The following is a 24,001-nucleotide window of genomic DNA, read 5'->3' on the forward strand; positions in this document are numbered from 1 at the left end:
GAGCGCTCGAATGATCAGTGTGGAACTCAGGAGAGAAGCGCAGTCCTGAGACCCGATATGAAAGAGCAGGGGTGCACATGATAACACTATACACACACACACACACGCATGCACGCGCGCTCGCTCGCTCGCAAACACCCACTCATCACTGAGGACTGAGCACAGCTAGATACGCATCAGGCCTACGTGCACAGAAGTGATACCCTGACAAGTGAGTACATCTCTGAATGCATTCACTGCAATAAAAGTAAGCAATTATGGTGTACAGCACTGTGTGATGTTTAGGAATCTACTGGGATATAATGTGGGGAATTCTCATTCAATTTGCTTTGTTTACCAGTGACATTTTGCGTCTGGGCCCATTGCAAATGAATCGAGTCTTTTTCAGACTCCTCAGAACAGGTGCATTGGAAAACATCTGGCATAGGAACCCCACTGTATTATTATTATTATTATTATTATTATTATTATTATTATTATTATTATTAATCAGCTTGTACTTATATGAGTAGATTACAAAAGAGCATGTCTGTTATTTTCCATTGTAAATAATACTGGGTATATAATACAGTATGTATTACTCCTTGCACCACACATCTCCATTTTCACATGCATGTTCTCCACGTGTGTGCTAGTTGTCACTCAGTTTCCAAGTTTTTTCCAATCTCCGAAACACATGCAAGATAATTTGCTATGCAAAACCTTCCCGTTGTTAATTTATGGTGTATTCCCACCTAAAGCCGATCATTCCCAGAATCGGCACCTGTTCTACCATGACCCTGATGAGTAAGTATAAAGAACTTACTAGTGAATGCATAAAATGTTTTAAATAATTGTATTATGACAATGGACCTCATTTATCAGTCTTTTAGTACAATGTGTAAATGGTTTCGTAGGTCAGGCTGATCTAAACCATCTCTCCCGGTTAAAAGGTCATACTCACATTTAAAAAATGCTGGTCACCTGTATAGTGCAGAGCTTCTTCACGCTACAGTTCATATACCTTAGTGATACTCACAAAACTGCATAATTGAAAGGGCTCACAGGCAACTTAAATTTGCAAAATAATTATGAAATTATGGAAGAAATTTCTTAGAGCTGGAAGGAGAAGTTATTTTGGTAGAGGTTTAAACAATTTTAATTAAAAAACAAAACGAAACAATGCAAAACAGTTTTTTTTTTTTTCAGTGTTTTAACACTAGTATAATGACTAATTCACTTTACACATTTGCATTAAACCAAGCATTAATTTCATGCTTTCTTGTAATCTTGAACAATGTATTTCACATTTCAGCTGATTGCACCATTTATGTTGCACTTCTTATCATAATACAGTGGAACCTCGGGTTACGAGTTTAATTGGTTCCATCACTTTACTCTTAACCTGAAAAGCTCGTATCCCGATACAAATTTTCCCATAAGAATGAATAGAAACTTCGGTAATTCGTTCTGGACACCCAAAAAGTGTTTCTTTAAAAAAAAATAATGCCAATATTCACTAATATTATTTACTTTTAACATGTTATATTGAAATCGTATCATATAAAAACATATAAACATATAAAAAATAAATCTTTAAATGGTACCTTACCTTTAAGAAGTCTCGCTGCGTGCATGATGGAGACGACGTCCGTAGAAGCGGGAGGAGGGAGAGTTATTGTTTGGAAGGAGAATTTCCATCAGGCTTCTTTGTTGGCGGCATGGTGATAGGAATACGTACAGTATTTAAAGTTCAGTAATTCCACACTGTTAGAGCGACGAGCGGATGTGTATGTGCTGCACGAGAGCGCAGCACATACCTCGTTAAAAGCACCTCGTTAAAAGCACCTAACCTTTGGCTCAGTGACAGCGAGCCCACTATATTGTTTCCCCTTTGAATTGTCGCATGTGTAGTTAAATGCCTTCACTTTATATGTCTTAATTTTCACCAAATTATGTTTGTAGCTGGATGTGGTCAAGTACAGTATATACAGCATATCTAAACATAGTATGTTTAAAAGAGTATGAGGCTGTCTTTAACAATTCCCAGCTTTACTAACTGAAAGTCAAATGCTTATGAGATGCTAAAATGTACACACTCTTATGGATTTCTTCTTGAGAGCTGAATTTGTAATGTAATTCATGTTTTGTTTTTGAAAAAAAGGGATTTGCGTATATGCTGTATATGGCTTAATTTCTTTATGATCATCAGTTGAGTTTTGTTGCTATCACTGGCATCTTAATCCACTGTTGTGGATTAAATAATCACACAAAAGTGAGTAAACCCCCTCACATTTTATCTCAACATACAGGCATTATTGCAAAAATAGCTGGCAAAAAAGTGAGTACACCCTTAGTGATAGCAGCTGTATGTCGCTAAACCATGCAAAGCCATATGTCTTATATGTATTAGAACAGTTAAAATTTGGTGCTTTCAGTACAATTCTCTCATACTGACCACTGGATGTTCAACATGGCACCTCATGGCAAAGAACTCTCTAAAGATTTAAGAACTAGAATTGTTACTCTCCACAAAGATGGCCTAGACTATAAGAAGATCGGTAACACCCTGAAACTGAGTTACAGTACAGTGGATAGGGTCATACAGACGATTTCCAAAACGGATTCTCGCAAGGGTCCATCGAAGAAGTTGAGTCTTTGTGCTGTGTGTCAGATGTAGAAGCTGGCTACAAAAAATACCATGAGTGCTGGCAGTATTGCTTTAGAGTTTGCCAAAACAGAAGATTCGCTCATCAAAACTCAGACCAAACGCCGTACACTGCAACAAGTCGGTTTGCATGGCCGTCGTCTCAGAAGTAAGTCTCTCCTGAATCTGGCTCACAAGAAAGCCCTCAAACAGTCTGCAGAAAAACAAAAGAAGCTTCTTCTTAAATATTAAATGATATTTTCTGCAAATGTATCCAAAGCGTGTCCTCAGCAGCAGGCCTTTTGACTCAAATGTATGAAATGTCTTATTTGTCTTCATTTATTGATTTGTATTACCTTTAGTAGGATCATTAATATAAAATGTTTTCCAGATTAAACATTTTGTCAGTTAATGCTGTTAATATTAAAGAAATCATTTTTACAAAAGTTTGTCTATGTCATTTCAATAAATGAACTGAAAATAATGAACTTGGTGTGATTCTGGAATACCAGATTTCTTGTATACACGCTCCAATCATTAAATATATGAAAACATTTCTTTGAATTCAGTAGAAGATTTCTAACCAGTAGGCCATTTGTGTGTCAGCAAAACGGATTAGCCGATATGAAAAGCTCTTATTATTTCCTAAACCAGGTTGGATTTTATAGGAATGGGTTAGCTTAAAAAAACAATAGAGCCATTATAATTTATATGTACACTAAAAGGTTTATTAATAAAAAATGTGAAACATAAATATTTAAAAATAAAGCAAATTGTACACTAACAGATAGGAACAATGTGATGGAATCATTAAACTGTTTGATTGTTCAGTTCTATGCATGTATGTATGTATGTATGTACAGTTTGGACACACCTTCTCATTCAAAGAGTTTTCTTTATTTTCATGACTATGAAAATTGTAGATTCACACTGAAGACATCAAAACTATGAATTAACACATGTGGAATTATATATGGAATTATATACAAAACAAAAAGTGTAAAACAACTGAAAAATGTCATATTCTAGGTTCTTCAAAGTAGCCACCTTTTGCTTTGATTACTGCTTTGCACACTCTTGGCATTCTCTTGATGAGCTTCAAGAGGTAGTCACCTGAAATGGTCTTCCAACAGTCTTGAAGGAGTTCCCCGAGAGATGCTTGGCACTTGTTGGCCCTTTTGCCTTCACTCTGCGGTCCAGCTCACCCCTAAACCATCTCGATTGGGTTTAGGTCCGGTGACTGTGGAGGCCAGGTCATCTGGCGCAGCACCCCATCACTCTCCTTCTTGGTCAAATAGCCCTTGATGCCTTCAGTGTGACTCTACAATTTTCATAGTCATGAAAATAAAGAAAACTCTTTGAATGAGAATGTTTGTCCAAACTTTTGGCCTGTACTGTACTGTATGTATGTATGTATGTATGTTTGTATGCATCTATCTATGCATCTATCTATGTATCTATGTATCTATGTATCTATCTATCTATGTATCTATCTATCTATCTATCTATCTATGTATCTATCTATCTATCTATCTATCTATCTATCATCTATCTATCTATCTATCTATCTATCTATGTGTCTTCCTTTGTGTATATGTATGTGTCTGTCTGTGTGTTTGTCTATTGGTCTGACTGTCTGGTTGATTGTGACAGGATCATATAATGTTTGTGCTTTTCTGCCATCCTGCCTGAATGTACTCATGATTTCTCATGAAATGGAATAAAATTCACCCAGATAAAATGTGGAGCTGAAATGAAGGTGCTTGATTTTGCAGTAGAAGAAGTGAAGCCGTGATTCAGGTCAGAGAAACAACGCTGAGACTGAGTTATGAGGGGTGGAGGACAACGGGGCAATCAGCTGGGGTCAGGAGAGAGCAACTCATGCCCACAGTACACCTGGGAGGAGGTGCAAAAACACAATCGCACGGGCGATCAGTGGCTGGTGATCGAGAGGAAAGTGTACGATGTGAGTGAGTGGACAAAAAGACATCCTGGAGGACACAGAGTTCTCGAGCATTATGTTGGAGAAGACGCAACGGTAACTAGCAACTTCATCAGATATTTTCAGTTCATTTTTTTTCATTTATGTGGATATCTTGGTCATCATATCTTATTTGAGGCACCAAATATTGCTTTATATGGAAGGCCATTCATTACAACAAGGTCTTGTTCAATGAAATGGTCAGACGTTTGCTTAACTTTTGTTTAATTAAGAATTTGATCGTCATAATGGACAAACATAACATAACATAAAATCAATATTTTTTTGGTGGCCAAATAAGCTTGTTTTTTTACTCAGTAGTAAATTGCAGAAAATTATATATGATTGCACTCTGTGGACACCTTGAATGAAAGTGCAGCTTTGTGCAGGACGCGTTTATGGCCTTCCATCCGGATCTGCAATTTGTGCGGAAGTTCATGAAGCCGCTTCTTATGGGACAGTTGGCACTCACAGAGCCAAGTCAAGACCACGGCAAAAATGTACGCCTGCACTTACATACCACACAAATGTATATTGATTAGAAACATAGTAAGGAACACATTGATTTCAAATCAAGTTGACATTATTATTATACATGAAAACAGTTATAGGCCTTGTTAAATACAAAAAAAAGCAAGTATCAGACTACCCTGACCACTCACAAAGCTGGGCAACTGTAAGATTCTGGTTCCACAATATGCACTGTCCCAGACTCTGGGACTAGAGGGACCTAAATCTGCTAGGTTTAAGTATGGGTTGATGTCTCCTCCCCAGCACCCAGATATATATTGAGTTAATAAAGGTTAATGTCTATGCAATACAAGTAGTTTTTGAAAATTACAATATATTATTTAAATTTTAATAAACTTACTATATACAGTGGTCCGGGTCCCCTGGTGGTCTAGTGGTTAAGATGCAGTGCTCTCACCGCTGCGACCCGGGTTCGATTCCCGGTCAGGGAACCATCCCCAGCCACTCTCAGTGCCGGTCCCAAGCCCGGATAAATTGTGGAGGGTTGCGTTAGGAAGGGCATCCAGCGTAAAAACATGTGCCAAATCAAACATGCGGATGATCCGCTGTGGCGACCGGTAACGGGAGAAGCCGAAAGAAAGTTTTACTATACAGGGAGTGCAGAATTATTAGGCAAGTTGTATTTTTGAGGATTAATTTTATTTGAGGATTTAATTTGAACAACAACCATGTTCTCAATGAACACAAAAAACTCATTAATATCAAAGCTGAATATTTTTGGAAGTAGTTTTTAGTTTTAGCTATTTTAGGGGGATATCTGTGTGTGCAGGTGACTATTACTGTGCATAATTATTAGGCAACTTAACAAAAAACAAATTCATACCCATTTCAATTATTTATTTTTACCAGTGAAACCAATATAACATCTCAACATTCACAAATATACATTTCTGACATTCAAAACCAAACAAAACAAATCAGTGACCAATATAGCCACCTTTCTTTGCAAGGACACTCAAAAGCCTGCCATCCATGGATTCTGTCAGTGTTTTGATCTGTTCACCATCAACATTGCGTGCAGCAGCAACCACAGCCTCCCAGACACTGTTCAGAGAGGTGTACTGTTTTCCTCCTTGTAAATCGCACATTTGATGATGGACCACAGGTTCTCAATGGGGTTCAGATCAGGTGAACAAGGAGGCCATATCATTAGATTTTCTTCTTTTATACCCTTTCTTGCCAGCCACGCTGTGGAGTACTTGGACGGTGTGATGGAGCATTGTCCTGCATGAAAATCATGTTTTTCTTGAAGGATGCAGACTTCTTCCTGTACCACTGCTTGAAGAAGGTGTCTTCCAGAAACTGGCAGTAGGACTGGGAGTTCAGCTTGACTCCATCCTCAACCCGAAAAGGCCCCACAAGCTCATCTTTGATGATACCAGCCCAAACCAGTACTCCACCTCCACCTTGCTGGCGCCTGAGTCGGACTGGAGCTCTCTGCCCTTTACCAATCCAGCCACGGGCCCATCCATCTGGCCCATCAAGACTCACTCTCATTTCATCAGTCCATAAAACCTTAGAAAATCAGTCTTGAGATATTTCTTGGCCCAGTCTTGACGTTTCAGCTTGTGTGTCTTGTTCAGTGGTGGTCGACTTTCTGCCTTTCTTACCTTGGCCATGTCTCTGAGTATTGCACACCTTGTGCTTTTGGGCACTCAGTGATGTTGCAGCTCTGAAATATGGCCAAACTGGTGGCAAGTGGCATCTTGGCAGCTGCACGCTTGACTTTTCTCAGTTCACGGGCAGTTATTTTGCGCCTTGGTTTTTCCACACGCTTCTTGCGACCCTGTTGACTATTTTGAATGAAACGCTTGATTGTTCGATGATCACGCTTCAGAAGCTTGGCTATTTTAAGACTGCTGCATCCCTCTGCAATATATCTCACTATTTTTGACTTTTCTGAGCCTGTCAAGTCCTTCTTTTGACCCATTTTGCCAAAGGAAAGGAAGTTGCCTAATAATTATGCACACCTGATATAGGGTGTTGATGTCATTAGACCACACCCCTTCTCATTACAGAGATGCACATCACCTAATATGCTTAATTGGTAGTAGGCTTTCCAGCCTATACAGCTTGGAGTAAGACAACATGCATAACGAGGATGATGTGGTCAAAATACTCATTTGCCTAATAATTCTGCACTCCCTGTATACAGTGGTCCCCCGCTTATCGACCGGCTCGGACATCGAACCTTTCACTTAGCGAACAGTTTTTTGACCGAAATTTGCGCCCGCTGAACAACCAAATGCCAGCTCCTATATAAACCCCTCATTTACAAACACTCCTTGTCGGTTATTGTTGTTATGTGAAGGTGTTTGGTGCATGTTTGTCTGTGTTTTCCCTGGCACACGTATATCTTCCTTTCCGGACTCCATGCGCTCTCCACGGATGCGCTTTCTTTCCAAAGCGCATCCCAGATTATATTTTTCGACCTGTGTGTTCGCCCGTGGACCTCGTACCACGGATATCTCTCTCTCGTTCGTCGGGATTCTATAGACTGCCGTGTCTGTGTGTGTGTGTGTGTGTGTGTGTGTGTGTGTGTGTGTGTGTGTGTGTGTGTGTGTTTTGTGTTAAACTCTCCGTGTTTTCAATAAACTCAAAGCGAACCGTGCTCCGCCGTTGCCTCCGTTTATTACGCTGCATAACAAATATATAAAATATTATTTATGTACCTGTATTATTTAGTATTAATACTGCTAAAAACAGGGCAAAAATTGTTAATGAATGGGTATCGGTGGAGGTCGGAAACAGATAAATTGGTTTTCCATTATTTCTTATGGGATAATTACATTCGCTCTTCGACCTTTTCGCATTTCGACCGATTTTAAGGAACGGATTAAGGTCGATTAGCGGGGGACCACTGTACTAGTCAAAAATGTACTATATACTATACATACTATAAAATGTATCAAGGTCTGTCTAACATGTGGACCTATAAATTACAAATTGCCAGTGACTTCAACATTGGCATCATATTCCATATCACAGAGTAATTTAGATCCCTTGGTACCTGTGGTGGATGTACACAAGTAAGTAAGAAGTAAGAAAGTACACAAGAAGTACACAAACCATGCACTTGAGTTAAAGTGAACTTGGTAAGTTGATATTTTAAGAAAAGTAAAAGTGTTTCTTTCACTTGAGTAAAAGTATTTGCCTTCAAATGTATTTAAGTATCCAAAGTACTATGATTTATGTTCCTATTACTTTTTATGTCACAAGGCTCTTACTTAATTAAGTTTATGTGAAAAGGCTCCAATGTTACTCTAGAACACCAATCTATTAACAGAATGATATTAATGAGTCAAACACTGATTGATATCCACTAAAGTTATCATGGGCTCGAAACCTTTTTAATTACTTCAAAAAAGATTGTGCAAATAAGGCCACGGGTGTTTGGCAAGTTATAGTCATAGGTTTCTTTTATCATTTATTCCTCTGAAAATGTTCTGCTTGCTGTTGAACTGGTGCTGAACTGTATGTAGGTGATAAGTAGATACCACCAAGCGCCAATCAAAACCATTTTAAAACGGAGCGTGCGCTTTACCCTGATTGGTGGCTTGCTGCGTGCTCGACCAGTTAACTTTTTATCTGCTCATAAATAACAAGGAATGACTGATTTTGCAAAATGTAGTTTAGTAAAAGTAAGATATTTGACTTATAAATGTAGTAAAGTTAAAGTAAAATTCTCCCTAAATGGAAATACTTCAGTAAATACAGATATGCAAAAAAAAAAGCTTGAATTACATTTACTTTGTTACTGTCCACCACTGCTTATTATATAGAAAGCAAGATATTACATATTTGTTATAATGTTTTTTTTTTTTTTTAATTTGTCAGTATTCAGTTGCCAAGATGATGCAATTCTGAATCAGTCGCAATTTTTAAAATTTGCCTCATAGTCAGTTCATCAAACCAGTTGGGAGGATATTTAATCAGACATGGATGTCTAGCTGAAAGTTAGATAGATCTAACTTTAAATCTAAAGTTTAGCTGTGTGGATACAATCGCAGTCAAGTACTTAATCACTGAAAAAGCCTTCTGGCTTTCCTGAACATAATGAAGCCAGTCAGTTAGGCAGTATCAGGTGAGGTTTTTCTTTTGGTTCAGACTCAGCCATTGAATGGGTTTATAAAGCATGGGACAATGACTGAGGTTACTTTGGTCCACTGGTCTTTTTTTCTCCACAATAACACGTCTATTCAGATCTGTTCAGATTAACCAGCTTTCTATATATCTATATAAAAATATCTTTATTTTTTATATATTTTGTATGTATCAACCTATTATTTTTAATATGCCATAAATATATCACAATATTATATGCACTACATTAGTTGATATCTGCTAGACATTTTAATTACATTGAGTTATTATTAATATTTAAGGTATTATAATATATTATTATTATTATTATTATTATTATTATTATTAATAAAATTATCTTTTAATTTTAACCTCTAAAATAAGACACACTAAGTGTGAAAATGATGCTTCAAAACAAAAGCCACTATCATTTTATTGATTTATTTGGAAAATGATTAGCACAAAACCTCCTTTTACACATGCATAAGAAAAAAAATCCCTTTTAATAATACTGTTTTCTGGACCTTAGAATTGTTCTGGCCATGAGTCTGACTTTTATTTAATTTTTTCCCCAGGCTGCTTTAGTGGAAGATTTCCGGGCCTTGCGTAACCGATTAGAGGCCCAGGGCTTATTTCGAACTAAACCATTATTTTATATCCTATATATTGGCCACATTCTGCTTCTGGAGGCCTTGCCTTTGGTACTGCTGTGGCATTTTGGAAATGGCTGGATAATTACACTTCTAATTGCTGTCATGCTGGCCACTGTACAGGTAGGATGTCTTTATCTTTAAGATACACCATCACCGATGTTCTAATACATAGTGAAATAAACAAAAAGCTTTGTTTAAATATGGAAATGATGTTGATCAAGGATCACATTTGAAAACAAACAAACATGAAATATTTTTCTTTTAACTTTAAGCCTACTAACTAATATCTTTATTTTTTTAAACTCATTCAGTTTTTTTTCACTTAGATCTTTCTATGACAATTTTTATTTTTTATATATATATAAAATAAGTATTTGAACACCCTGCTATTTTGCAAGTTCTCCCACTTAGAAATCATGGAGGGGTCTGAAATAGTCATCGTAGGTGCATGTCCACTGTGAGAGACATTATCTAAAAAAAAAAAATCCAGAAATCACAATGTATGATTTTTTTTTTAACTATTTATTTGTATGATGCAGCTGCAAACAAGTATTTGAAGACCTGAGAAAGTCAATGTTAATATTTGGTACAGTAGCCTTTGTTTGCAATTACAGAGGTCAAACGTTTCCTGTAGTTTTTCACCAGGTTTGCACACACTGCAGGAGGGATTTTGGCCCACTCCTCCAAACAGATCTTCTCTAGATCAGTCAGGTTTCTGGCCTGTCGCTGAGAAACACGGAGTTTGAGCTCCCTCCAAAGATTCTCTATTGGGTTTAGGTCTGAGACTGGCTAGGCCACGCCAGAACCTTGATATGCTTCTTACAGAGCCACTCCTTGGTTATCCTGGCTGTGTGCTTCGGGTCATTGTCATGTTGGAAGACCCAGCCTCGACCCATCTTCAATGCTCTAACTGAGGGAAGGAGGTTGTTCCCCAAAATCTCGCAATACATGGCCCCGGTCATCCTCTCCTTAATACAGTGCAGTCGCCTGTCCCATGTGCAGAAAAACACCCCAAAGCATGATGCTACCACCCCCATGCTTCACAGTAGGGATGGTGTTCTTGGGATGGTACTCATCATTCTTTTTCCTCCAAACACGTTTAGTGGAATTATGACCCAAAAGTTCTATTTTGGTCTCATCTGACCACATGACTTTCTCCCATGACTCCTCTGGATCATCCAAATGGTCATTGGCAAACTTAAGACATGCCTGGACATGTGCTGGTTTAAGCAGGGGAACCTTCCGTGCCATGCATGATTTTAAACCATGACGTCTTAGTGTATTCCCAACAGTAACCTTGGAAACAGTTGTCCCAGCTCTTTTCCAGCTCCTCCCGTGTAGTTCTGGGCTGATTTCTCACCTTCCTTAGGATCATTGAGACCCCACGAGGTGAGATCTTGCATGGAGCCCCAGTCCGAGGGCGATTGACAGTCATGTTTAGCTTCTTCTATTTTCTAATGATTGCATCAACAGTGGACCTTTTTTCACCAAGCTGCTTGTCAATTTCCCCGTAGCCCTTTCCAGCCTTGTGGAGGTGTACAATTTTGTCTCTAGTGTCTTTGGACAGCTCCTTGGTCTTGGCCATGTTAGTAGTTGGATTCTTACTGATTGTATGGGGTGGACAGGTGTCTTTATGCAGCTAACAACCTCAAACAGGTGCATCTAATTTAGGATAATAAATGTAGTGGAGGTGGACATTTTAAAGGCAGACTAACAGGTCTTTGAGGGTCAGAATTCTAGCTGATAGACACGTGTTCAAATACTTATTTGCAGCTGTATCATACAAATAAATAGCTAAAAAACCATATATTGTGATTTCTGGATTTTTTTTTTTTTAGATTATGTCTCTCATAGTGGACATGCACCTACGATGACAATTTCAGACCCCTCCATGATTTCTAAGTGGGAGAACTTGCAAAATAGCAGGGTGTTCAAATACTTATATGCCTGGCTGGTTGAGCTCTAGCAGAAACTAAGAAATGGGCATTCTTATAAGGTACCCAGCAGTGTTGTGCTCATTACTAAAAAATAGTAACTATAACTAGTTACTATTTTTTAGTAATGAGCACAACACTGCTTCTTTAATGTTCCCATTAATGCCCTTTTATGTGTTATGGTCGACAAACACAAAACTGACTTAAACACAAAGTAATTTTTAAACACTATTTTATTGAAGTCAGACCAGCACAAACTTTAGGTTACTTACGTAACCCCGGTTCTCTGATAACATGAGTGAGGTATCTCACTATGGGAATCGCCTCGGGCGTGACCAATCCTGGAAGCATCAATCACACCACGTCTGTCGGCTGACAGACCAATCACGACAGTGATGCGGAGTCCCGCCTCCCTATATACACCGCTGCTGGCGGTCCCTGCCTCATTCTCACATATCTCTTCTCCGTGCACTGCAAGGAGGGAAGTGTGGTGAGATACCTCACTTATGTTATCAGAGAACCGGGGTTACGTAAGTAACCTAAAGTTCTCTTTCAAACATTCGCTCGGTATCTCACTATGGGATATAGACAACTCCCGTATTGCAGATATGCTGTCCGAAGCAGGTGTCAACCAACTCAGTGATGTGATAAAAAGAGATAATCCCTCTCACTGAAGAGAGTGAAAAGCGAGAGAAATGACAAACATCCGAACCACGATGTTTCCATCACCTGTTGTCATTCCCTTACGCATACACGTATACATGACCAAAAACACATCTATATAGACAAATACATGTATATATAATCATACCTACAATATATACACAATATATATTACACATTCAGGACGGAATGAGCCAGCGAAGGCTCCGTGACATCCAGCCTATAAAAACGGACAAAAGTGTGCGGCGAAGCCCAGCATGCTGCCGCACAGATGTCCTGAATCGAAACACCCTTAAAAGCGCCCACGGCGGCCAAGCCTCGGGTACTATGAGCCCTCAGTCCTTCCGGAGGGTTGAGACCCACGCTATTATAACACATTATAATAGCCTCCATGAGCCAATGGGACAGGCCCTGTCGGGAAACGGGACTTCCCTTACGGGAATCGACCCATGAAACAAACAGCTGATTACTCCGTCTCAAACCCTTCGTCCTGTCAACATAGTGACGTAACGCACGGACAGGACACAGACAGTGAAGCCGCTCCTCCTCCGCTGAGGAAAAAGGAGGCGGATGAAAAGCCACCAAATCCACCTGCCTGCAGGCGAAAGCTGACTCGCTCACCTTCGGGATAAATGCCGGATTAGTCTTGAGAGCCACTCGCGAGAAATCCGAAGCAAACCGCATACAGAAGTTATGAACTGACAAATCAATACTCCCTATCGGCTCAAAAGGAGACTGAGAGAGCGCGCTCAGGACCACTGACAGATCCCATGGCGGAACCAGCGGCTTTGAGAACGTGCTCAGACGCCGCGCTCCCTTCATAAACCTGCACACGAGCGGGTGATGATCGATAGTATTACCGTCAATCCCTACGTGGCATGCAGAAACAGCGGCGAGATAAACCTTAACGGTTGAAAAAGCCCTGCCCTTATCCAAAAGTTCTTGCAAAAAGCACAACACATCTGCCACAGAACAGTGAAAAGGGACGATATGTCTCTGATATCTACGGCGGCCCGGCCGAATCTCTCCCATAACAGGTTCACCACCTGAGGATGGAGAGACCACTCCCCGTACAGGGGATTTCCCCTGGACAAGAGATCCGCCCCCGCATTCAACATTCCCGGCACATGAGTCGCTCGCAGCGACAGGAAATGCTCCATGCCCCACACCACGAGATCTCGCGCTAGACGGTGAAGTCGAGGAGAGCGCGTTCCGCCCTGGCGATTTATGTACGCCACCGCCGTCGTGTTGTCTGATCTGACCAATACGTGGTGACTCCGAAGAAACTGCACGAAATGTTTCAAAGCTAGAAACACCGTTAACAGCTCCAGAAAGTTTGTGTGCGCGCACCGAAGCGAAACGGGCCATTTCCCTTTCGCTATCCTGCCTTCGCACACCACACCCCAACCTGCGAGTGACGCGTCTGTCGTCACTACTTTCCTTAGGGAAACAGCCCCCAGTGGGGTTCCCGACTCGAGAAAATCGCGACTTCTCCAGTGATGGAGACAGTGACGTCACCATCACTTTGCGATTGAGGTGGCACTTCGGACATAAGCGCTGTGCCGTAACCCAGCATTGAAACTCTCTCATTCGCAACAGTCCCAACGGTATGACAGACACTGCCAAAGCCATCAGCCCCAGCAGGCGTAAACAGAGTCTGAATGGGACTTTTCTTCCTTTCTTCCTCTCTGGAAAAGAGAGAGACAACTGCGAATCGACCTGATGCGCTCTTCTGATAGAAAAGCCTGATAACGGTCTGAGTTCAATCTGAGAACCAGGTATATTATTTCCTGTGTGGGCACCAAGCAGCTCTTTGTCTTGTTTATCCTGAAACCCAAGCCAGTCAGGTGAGACAGAAGCACACTCGTATCCACCTCCGCTCGCTGCCGTGACGGAGCGCAGAGGAGGAGATCGTCCAAATACGCTGACACTCTGAGACCCGCTGCTCTCAGCGGTGACAGTGCAGCTTCGACACATTTGGTAAAGATCCGCAGAGCTAGAGCCAGCCCGAACGGAACTGCCAAATATTCGTAGGCTGTGCCCTGATAGGCAAAGTGTAGGAATTTTCTGTGTGCCGGATAAATGCTTATGTGATAATACGCGTCCTTCAGATCCACTGACGTAAACCAGTCTCTGGGACGAATAACACTGTACAAAGCTTTCAAAGTGAGCATCTTGAACTTGTACTTTCTGAGGTGTTTGTTGAGGTTCCGTAAATCCAGAATGGGATGGAGACCCCCCTTTCTTGGGAACGACAAAGTACCGGGAGTAAAAGCCGAGCTGGCTGTCCTCTCGCGGCACCGATTGAATTACCCCTTTGCTCAGTAAGGAGGTTATTTCGCCCTCCAAAACCTGAGCAGATTCGCCCTCTGCTGTCGACCAAATCACGCGGCTGAAAAGCGGTGGTCTCACCGCAAATTGCAGGCGATATCCCCGCTGTATTGTGGAATACACCCAATGACGAACTGCGCATGCGCGCCAACTCTCCGCGCGAGCAGAGAGCGGGCCTCTGCGGCTCTCGCTGACAGGCACCATCTGGCGGCGGAGCCGGGGGTTGCAACTCTGGTTCGAGTTTTATTAGTGTGTGTGGATTTTTTCACTTTTCTCTTTATCACACACGTCTGTGCCCTCGGCCCACTGCCTGGATGCACAGAACAAATCTTTAATACATTTTAAAGAACATGGAACATTCTGCTCTCTCTCTTGCATAACCCCGCGGGCGGAGAGGGGAGAAGTAACTTTCCGGGCACTGGGGGAACTGGTGCCAACACTCCAACCGGAGAAATTTTGTTCGTCGAACACAGTCTTTGAAACGCTCCCCAACGCCTTTTTTCTGGAGGGGGAGGACAAGACTCCTGAGATGAGTCGAGGGGTGCTACAGAAACTCAGAGAGTGCTGCCACCTCTCTTTTGACCCAAAATCAGACCACAGGCTAGGTCGCCCGCCTTTTCTTCCCTCCCTGAGGGTCCGCTGGGCGATGCCTAGCAGCTGCCGCTGCAAAAGAGGTCTTGTTCCTGGGCTGGGGCTGTTTCTGGCGAGCCTCCCCGCGCATTGACTGCTGGGGTGGGGGTTGCCTAGGAGCCCTGAAACCAGGCTGTCTCTCTCTGGATGCAGGGGCGAAATATGAACGCGGGTTGGGAGGCGAGCAGGAGGCTTTCTTGGGAGGCATGCCTCAAAAGCTTCACCATCCTTTTTGCGAAGGTCGCATTGCTGGTGCATATTCGCCACCGCAGCCCCGAAAAGGGCTTTTGGCTCTATCGGGGCATCAAGGAACTCCACCTTCTCCCTCTCCGATAAGCCCGTCAAACCCAACCACAGGGCCCTTTCGCCTACCACAGTGAGGCCCATGCTGCGGCCGCAGCTCTGAGATCTGCAATGACGCAGATTTCTTCCCACAAGGTAGAATCTGGAGACCCAGCATCAATCTGCCTCCCCATCTCTTCCATGAGCTCTGCCTGGTAAGCCGTGAGCATGGAGGTGGCATTCAGAGCTCTAACCGCCAGGGCCGAGGAGCGGTAGATCTTCTGAAAAAGGGAGGCGGACAGCCTTTCTGTACGTCCTGGCAGAGAAGGGGAGGAGGAGGATAGAGCAGCTCGTCGATTTGGGTGGAGGTGGCTAGCCACCGACAGCTCTTGGGGGATGGGGTGGTTGCACATCCCCAAAGCCTCCATATTGTGCACCTCCAGTCTAGAGAAACCCTTCAACGGGCACTCTATGCGAGAAGGGTTTGTCCCAAAAACGACGCATTTCTGTGACACACGCCGGTACAGCAGGAATCAGCTGCTTAACTGGGGAAGTGCGCGATGGCAGTGCACGTCGGAATGCACCTGTTGAGACGGCCATTCGATGGAAAGTTTTTTGGCCGCTCTCCTACACACCTCCACGAGGTCCAGCTCACCTGGCATGGGGGAAGGGCCTGTAGCACTTCCAGGCCTGGAGAGAAGATCAGGAGGGAGGATAGCATCCTCCTCATCGTCCTCCAAATCCTCCTCCAAAAAATGAGCGACCTCATCATCTTCCTCTTCCACACCCTTGTTATCCAGCAGAGAGTGTGATTCGAAGAGTGAAGGAAGGACAGGAGAAACCTCTTTTATAATCTCTCCATAGCTGCACTGTGCTTGCGAAGCAGCCTCGTCCCTCTCCGCGGGCAGCGGAGAGAGACACGGGTCTCCCTTTTCCGGTGATTGCCATAACGGAGGTGCAATCACCGGAAAAAAAAAGGAAAACAACGAGATCACCACGACGTGCTTCTCGAAAACGGGTCTCGAACAATAATGTTAATACTCGCTTGACGCGATGTGAAAAGAAAAAACAGCAGAAGGGAATAGCCGCTTTGACAGTGGATATTCTCCCCAAGAAGCAGCCGCGCTCGGAGACGTACCTTAACGGCCTGTCTGTGAACAGTTAAACGACCGCCCCCAGAGGATCTGCTGAGGATAGCTTCCTAAAAAGGATCTTCACTGGGAAGAGAACGAGAATGAGGCAGGGACCGCCAGCAGCGGTGTATATAGGGAGGCGGGACTCCCGCATCACTGTCGTGATTGGTCTGTCAGCCGACAGACGTGGTGTGATTGATGCTTCCAGGATTGGTCACGCCCGAGGCGATTCCCATAGTGAGATACCGAGCGAATGTTTGAAAGAGAACTGAATATATCACAAGGATTTCTGAAATAAATAACAAAACAAGCTAAATACGAGATACAATATAGAATATAGATACGAGCTTCGAACCAGAAAGACACAGCTTTCATTTGCCTTAAAGGTTTTTGTCTTTATACTTAACTAAAGTGAAATAATGAGCATATTTCCACTTAGAGAAACTCGTCTTGCTCTCGCCTCGACTCGGCATTACTGCCGCACAGACCTGAATAAACGGAGACACGCCCACAGTGCGTCTTCTTCGTGTATACAGAGGTTCATCCACCAATCCTACAGTGCGTCTTCTTCCTGTTTACAGTGGTTCATCCACCAATCCTACAATGCGACGCTGCTGTAAGCAAGTTAGGCTGTAGTCTACACTTCAGCCGAAATTAATTCATTTATAAAAGTAACGGGTAACGCACCATACGGTAACGGTAACGAAGTCCTACATAGAACATAGTCCACCTGTGTGCACCTTCCTCCACTCTTATACGTCGCCCTATGATCCTCCTTCTTAAAATAACTGTTTATTACTGCCATTTCCATCCTTTTAGCAAAATTGACCACCATCTGCCCTTCCACATTCCTCTCCTTCAAGCCATACCTACCCATCATCTCCTCATCCCCTCATTTCCCTTTACCTACATGCCCATTGAAATCTGCTCCAATCACAAATCTTTCATTCCTATCGGTCACCTGTTGGCTAACGATACCGACTGATTCGGTATAATTTTCTCTTTCATGATCTGCATATTTGATTTGGCATTTGATTTTACGCTGGATGCCCTTCCTAACGCAACCCTCCCCATTTATCTGGGTTTGGGATCGGCACTAAGAGTGCAGTGGCTTGTGCCACCCTAATAACTGTGTTAAGAGTGTGATTATAAATCTTAAAAAAACATACAAAACACCAGAGTGAGAACTACTATGAGCACTGGAATGTGTGATTATGAGTAATATCCTTTCTACAGTCTTACACAGTCAGTTTACGTTTACGTGTAACCAGGGGCTACTGAGCAACTCATAAAATAGTTCAACATTTGAGATTATCATAGATCCAACACCAGTTTCTCCATGTCAGAGCCTTTAAACATTCAAAGAGGTCCAATGTCCAAACTCGTATTAATGTGATTTTGATATGTGATGAGTGTTATGTGTAGGACTTGCTAAAAAGATAAGTCTTTAATCTACGCTTAAACTGGGAGAGTGTGTCTGAGCTCCAAACACTGTCAGGAAGACTATTCCAAAGTTTAGGAGCTAAATGTGAGAATGCTTTACAACCTTTAGTGGACTTTACTATTTTAGGAACTACTAGAAGTCCAGAGTTTTAAGATCTAAAGAAGCGTAACGGATTGTAGCATGTTAGAAGACTGGAGTGATACATGAAAGCCAAACCATTTAGGGTTTTGTAAGTAAGTAGCCATAGTTTGTAGTCGATCTTAAACTTAACAGTGTTAAGTTAAACTTAGCCAGTGTAGGATGATAAGATTGTGGTTATATGGCAGGGGTGGGCAAACTTTTTGACTCACGGGCCACAATGGGTTCTAAAATTTGACAGAGTCACATGTCACGTGTCATCCCCGGGATTTACGCCCATGTTTACCCGTACCAATTTTAATATAATTTGGTCACATTCGGCGGGCCGGATTAATAAATGCAATGGGCCGTGTGTGGCCCACGGGCCTTAGTTTGCCCATGTCTGTTATATGGTCATATTTTCTCGACCTTGTGAGAACTCTGGCTGCTGCATTCTGGACAAACTGTAGCTTGTTTCTTAATGATGCAGGACATCCACCTAGTAATGCTTTACAATAGTGGCAGTCTGGGGGACATAAATGCATGGGTGAGCTTCTCTGAATCAGATATAGACATGTTTCTCAGCTTAGCAATATTTCAATGGTGAAAAAAGGCTGTTTTTGTAATGTGGGACATATGGTTTTCAAAAGAGAAGTTGCTGTATAAAGTAACTCCCAGGTCTTTTACTGTTGAACGAATACATCCTTACAAATGCAAGTTGAAATACTAGAGCTTCTGTGTATTGTTTTTTTGGCCGATGAGCAAAATCTCTGTCTTATTAGAATTTAATAATAGAAAGTTATGCGTCATCCAATCTTTTAATTCTTTAACACACTCAGTTCACCTGGTCAATTGAGATGTTTTGTCTGGTTTTGATGAGATATATAGAGTGTGTCCTCGGCCTAACAGTGGAAGCGAATCCCATGCGTTCTAATTATATTTTTCAATGTATATTGTGAAAAGCAGGGGTCCTAGTACTGAACCATTTGGCACCCCACAATTTACTTGCATTAACCTAGGTAGTTCTCCATTTAAATGTCGACACATTTTTAAATGTACAAAATCTAGTGGTGACATGTATGTCATCTATCTTGTTGCTATGTTACCTTTGTCTTGTTTATATTTAGATGGAGAGTGTGATAATGTGAGCCACCTGGGTTGAAATTAATTTTATTTATGTATTTATTTTTTACATAGTGTGTATCTATTTAATTAAATTTTATTTTTTATTAAAAGAGATAACAATATTTGGCATGTCTTCTCTTCTTTCACACATAGGCACAATCTGGATGGCTTCAGCATGATCTTGGCCACCTCTCAGTCTTTAAAAATTCAACCTTGGATCACCTGGCACACAAATTTGTCATTGGACACCTGAAGGTACCATATCCTGCACTCAGCCACTAATTTGTTTGGATACCGCACTAAGACACAAGGCATGCCACAACAATTCATTTTCTTTGCTATCAGGAATGAAACCTGATGTGGTCTTTTAGAGTTACCCTGAAGGTTTGACATTTTGCGCTTTCTGCGTACCACATATGCAAAGAGTGTATTTTGAGTTACTATCACTTTTTTGACAGCTTGAAGCTAGCTATTCACACCTGATTTCTTTTAACAAAGCATTTTCAGCCACAACACAGCTACGTATGTGATGTTTTCGGTTTTGCACACCATATGGTGTAGTGTTTAGATAGTGTTTTCTATAAAATTCTTTGGAGTCTTAGTTTCTTAATCTAACTAACCCAGTAAACATGCCATGGTCATGGTCAAGTCACTGAGATGTGACCTGTATCTGTATGATAATTATAGTGCATAAATAAATAGCAAAAATTGACAGCTGTATATGATTTCCTGTGAAAGGGTTAATCAAGTGGATATCTACAACCATTAAAACATTTGTCTAGACAACAGACAATATTTTTTCCCTGCAGTTAATCGAACAGTGTGTGTATGTTTGATTATATAGGGAGCCTCTGCACACTGGTGGAACTTTCAACACTTTCAGCATCATTCTAAGCCCAATGTGTTAAGTAAGGACCCTGACCTCAACACACTGCAAATACTAGTACTGGGGAACGTCCAGCCTGTAGAGGTAGATACTTTTAACGTGGTTTATACATGCTCATGTCTATCTGTCTGTCTGTCGGTCGGTCGGTCGGTCGGTCGGTCGGTCGGTCATTCGGTCATTCGGTCAGTCTGTCATTGACAGATACTGCATAGATTATGAATTGTATTGCTTTTGCATTATCCTTCTCTTTCTTTTATTGTTACAGTACGGGATTAAAAAGTTGAAGCACATGCCCTATAACCACCAGCACAATTACTTTTTTTTAAGTATGTCATTCAGTGCTATATTCATTAGGCCAGTATAATGGCATATATTGCTCAGAATTATTTATTAGAATCATGTTCTAAATTGAAAATAACTTATCCAACTTATCCCACCTTTCTCTTATCTAGTTGGCCCTCCCATGCTCATACCAGTGGTCTTCAGTGTGTACATTTTTAAGACTCTGTGGTCAAAACGTGATTGGGTGGTAAGTTGCCAGAGTTGCTTTTTTCTTTTTTTTTTTTTTTTTTTTTTTAACATTATATCAGAATAAAAATTTACCTTCAACATATATTGCCTACTGAGCTACTTTATAATAATGCTTTTCTTTTTCTTTGTTGAGGAATTCGTGTGGTATCTGTCCTACTATACACGTTTTTTCTTATGCTATATTCCCTATTATGGACTCCTGGGGGCAGTACTGCTTCAGAGTTTTGTAAGGTAAGGTGTTTTTTGGGCTTTTCCTTAAGATTTAATTTAGATCACATTTTAAATATATGACAATCCTGCACATGCCAGAAAAAGAAATATTGTTACTTCTGTTACTGGTGTGATGTTAAGGTTTTTAGAAAGTCACTGGTATGTGTGGGTGACTCAGATGAACCACATTCCCATGGACATTGACTATGAAAAACATGAAGACTGGCTCAGTATGCAGGTACATTCAAGTCTAAAGAACCCACGACTGATATTTGGGGACGCGTCCTTTAAAAGAATATCAACATTGAGTCATATTTTTTAATGACTGTAAAAGTTGTATAGGATCATTACCAGTATCATTAATAATTGAGGTCAATTGATAGTAGATTTTACCAATACCGATAACTAGGTTGATTTGTACTTGCCGATATCCAATTAATCAATGGATCATTTTAAAATGGATACTGGATAAAAACAAGCATAACACTCCGTCTAAATTAGTACTGAATTTTATTTCAATAATAAAAAAAACTGTTCTGAATCATGAAAATGTGCCAAATAAAATAAATATTAATATATTAATTAATAAATAGAATTATATAATTTATAAATGATAACTTAGAAATAATAATTGTGATATAGTGCTCTCTGTGCACAGTGCACTCTCTGTGTAGTGCGCAGCCTCAGTTGTAAAAACAAACATCACGTGGCGTCAGTGATTGCCCTCTAGAGGCCGTTTTCGTAATGACAACGGACCTTCTCAGCTGCTTCGGTATTACACTAGATTCTGTGACCATCATATGTTGTGACCAAAGAGGGCGCTGTTGCTACAATGCTTAAAATAGATCGTCTAGATGCCTTCTATTTTCATGACTGCTTTTTTGTTTAACCACCCTGAATGTTATTTATTAATTGAGGCTAATAAAATGTAGTCAGACACGGATGCTTTAGACTGTTAATTGTATATATATTTTTTATTTTATTCATTATGTTAACATTGTGTATGAAAGTGTGAGTGTAAGAAGAAGGAAGAAGAATGCAACATTTTGTTGATGTCAAAAGTCTTTCGGCTTGAAGCTATAGCAAGCAGGGAAGATGCAAACAAATAAGTGATACTTACTTTGATTTACTTAAAGGCTTTATGTTCCGATACTTCTGTTCACCTCAAAATTGGGTGGTCTGCCAGAACCAAATGTATAGAATGTGTAAAATCTTTATCATCTGCACTTCTTTCGAAACACATTCAGACATGAACCAGAGAAGTATGTTGAAGAAGAACAGATTAGTATATATGTCTTTTTTTATCTTTTGGATGTAATATATATGTGCTTTCGTGGATTTTTGTTCAGTTGAACGCTACATGTAATGTTGAGCAGTCAGCCTTCAACGACTGGTTCACTGGTCATCTCAACTTCCAGATTGAGCACCAGTAAGTGGAATACCATTGTGTTTTGGGGTTTTATTCATAGAACATAAATATTAGCAACATGCTTATGTATGAAGCTCATATCTTTTCTGTTTACTTCCACCACAATCTCTTCTCACCTGCATTCCACCCACCCAAGCGTCTTTCCTACAATGCCTCGCCATAACTATGTTTATGTGGCTCCTCTCCTTCGAGAGCTTTGCGAGAAGTATGGAGTTCAGTATCAGGTCAAAGGCCTGTTCGAAGCCATGTCTGACATCATTGGGTATGTATTTAAAATACATTCTAAGATTTTAATGTTTCTTCAAAAATGTTCATTCCTGTTATTTCATTTGCTGACTAGAACACCTAGTAATGCTTTAGTGAAGTGTCTTTATAGTGTTTTAACAGAAGTAATAACACCACTTGGTTTATACCTAAAATAACAAAAAAAATATTTGTAGAGAATGTAAGACTAAAACCATTCTTGTAAAAAAAAAAAATGTAATTCATGAGAAATGTGGAAAACAAAAAAAGTGAAGAAACCTTTCCCATGGCTGTTCTATGTCACACTCACCCTCTGGTCATAATAATCTGATCCATGTGGTCCCTGATTCTTCTTCACTATATATAAATTTATATTTATTAGCAGTGACCCACCCAGTCCTTCCCATGAATCCTACCCATAGCCCACAGTCCTACCCATCTCTAGTTATAGTGTAATCTTGGGTGTTGTCTTGATAAGGGAACAGTGGCATAAGGAGGGGCATGAGGGAGTAGAGGCGAAGGTCAAACGTCTTTATCATGGCTCGGTCTGTAACAATTTGAGTAAGTTGCTGTAAACCATTAAGAGCATTGTGTCTTTACTCCTGTATCTGGATAAGAGCTTGAATGATCTGGAATAGAGGTCTCCATGGTTGCATGGTGTCATATAAATGCTTCTCAGGAGCACAGCAGGCTCCTGGAAAGATTTTACATGAGTTTTGGTGTAGGTTCATGTCATAGCACATTACTAATAGGAAAAAAAAATATGATCATTTATATTTGGCTGCTTTCTATGTGCCTTCCCTCCAGCCTGATTAATATATTAGGGAAGACTCCATAAGTACTAAAATTTGCTTCACATGTCCAAGATTTTATGTAATCAGACACATACCACTAAGTGTTTAGATTTTTTTTTCCATGTCCATTTCAGATCTTTAAAGAAGTCTGGTGAACTGTGGCTAGATGCCTACCTGCACAAATGAGTCGCCCATTCATCCATTACAGACTGTCTCTGTGTTATTACCACTGACATAGGAGGTTTATTATTTGACCATTATGAATGTCTTTATTAAACCTAATGATTAGAGGTTAGGTTAGAGGTATTAATTTTTATAAAGAATAATATAAAAAATGTTTTTAGTTATTATATAAAATTATAATGTTACTATAAT

The 24,001-nt window shown here is 40.8% G+C and overlaps 1 protein-coding gene across 2 annotated transcripts; it reads left to right on the plus strand.

The window, feature by feature from the left end:
- LOC124392159 (fatty acid desaturase 2-like) lies at positions 1-23,937 on the plus strand. 2 transcript variants are annotated; one of them, XM_046858897.1, is made up of 13 exons: positions 1-211; positions 4,402-4,664; positions 4,997-5,107; positions 9,797-9,994; positions 19,687-19,788; positions 20,378-20,503; positions 20,685-20,745; positions 20,872-20,948; positions 21,084-21,181; positions 21,302-21,398; positions 22,510-22,589; positions 22,726-22,851; positions 23,761-23,937. In XM_046858897.1, the coding sequence occupies exons 2-13, from the start codon at positions 4,455-4,457 to the stop codon at positions 23,810-23,812; spliced, it is 1,338 nt and encodes a 445-aa protein (XP_046714853.1). In that variant the 5' UTR covers positions 1-211; positions 4,402-4,454; the 3' UTR covers positions 23,813-23,937. The 2 variants fall into 2 exon arrangements, with proteins under 2 accessions (XP_046714853.1, XP_046714854.1); XM_046858898.1 differs by lacking the exon at positions 9,797-9,994.
- Positions 23,938-24,001: the final 64 nt, after the last annotated feature.

Source organism: Silurus meridionalis, chromosome 10 (assembly GCF_014805685.1).
Source record: "Silurus meridionalis isolate SWU-2019-XX chromosome 10, ASM1480568v1, whole genome shotgun sequence".
Lineage (NCBI taxonomy): Eukaryota > Metazoa > Chordata > Actinopteri > Siluriformes > Siluridae > Silurus > Silurus meridionalis.

Excerpts from the sequence above, each read along its gene's own strand:
- LOC124392159 (XM_046858897.1), top strand. The coding sequence starts at position 4,455 with ATGAGGGGTGGAGGACAACGGGGCAATCAGCTGGGGTCAGGAGAGAGC. Across the intron at positions 20,949-21,083 it reads GGTCAAAACGTGATTGGGTG|GAATTCGTGTGGTATCTGTC; the intron begins GTAAGTTGCCAG and ends TTCTTTGTTGAG. Across the intron at positions 22,590-22,725 it reads AACTTCCAGATTGAGCACCA|CGTCTTTCCTACAATGCCTC; the intron begins GTAAGTGGAATA and ends CACCCACCCAAG.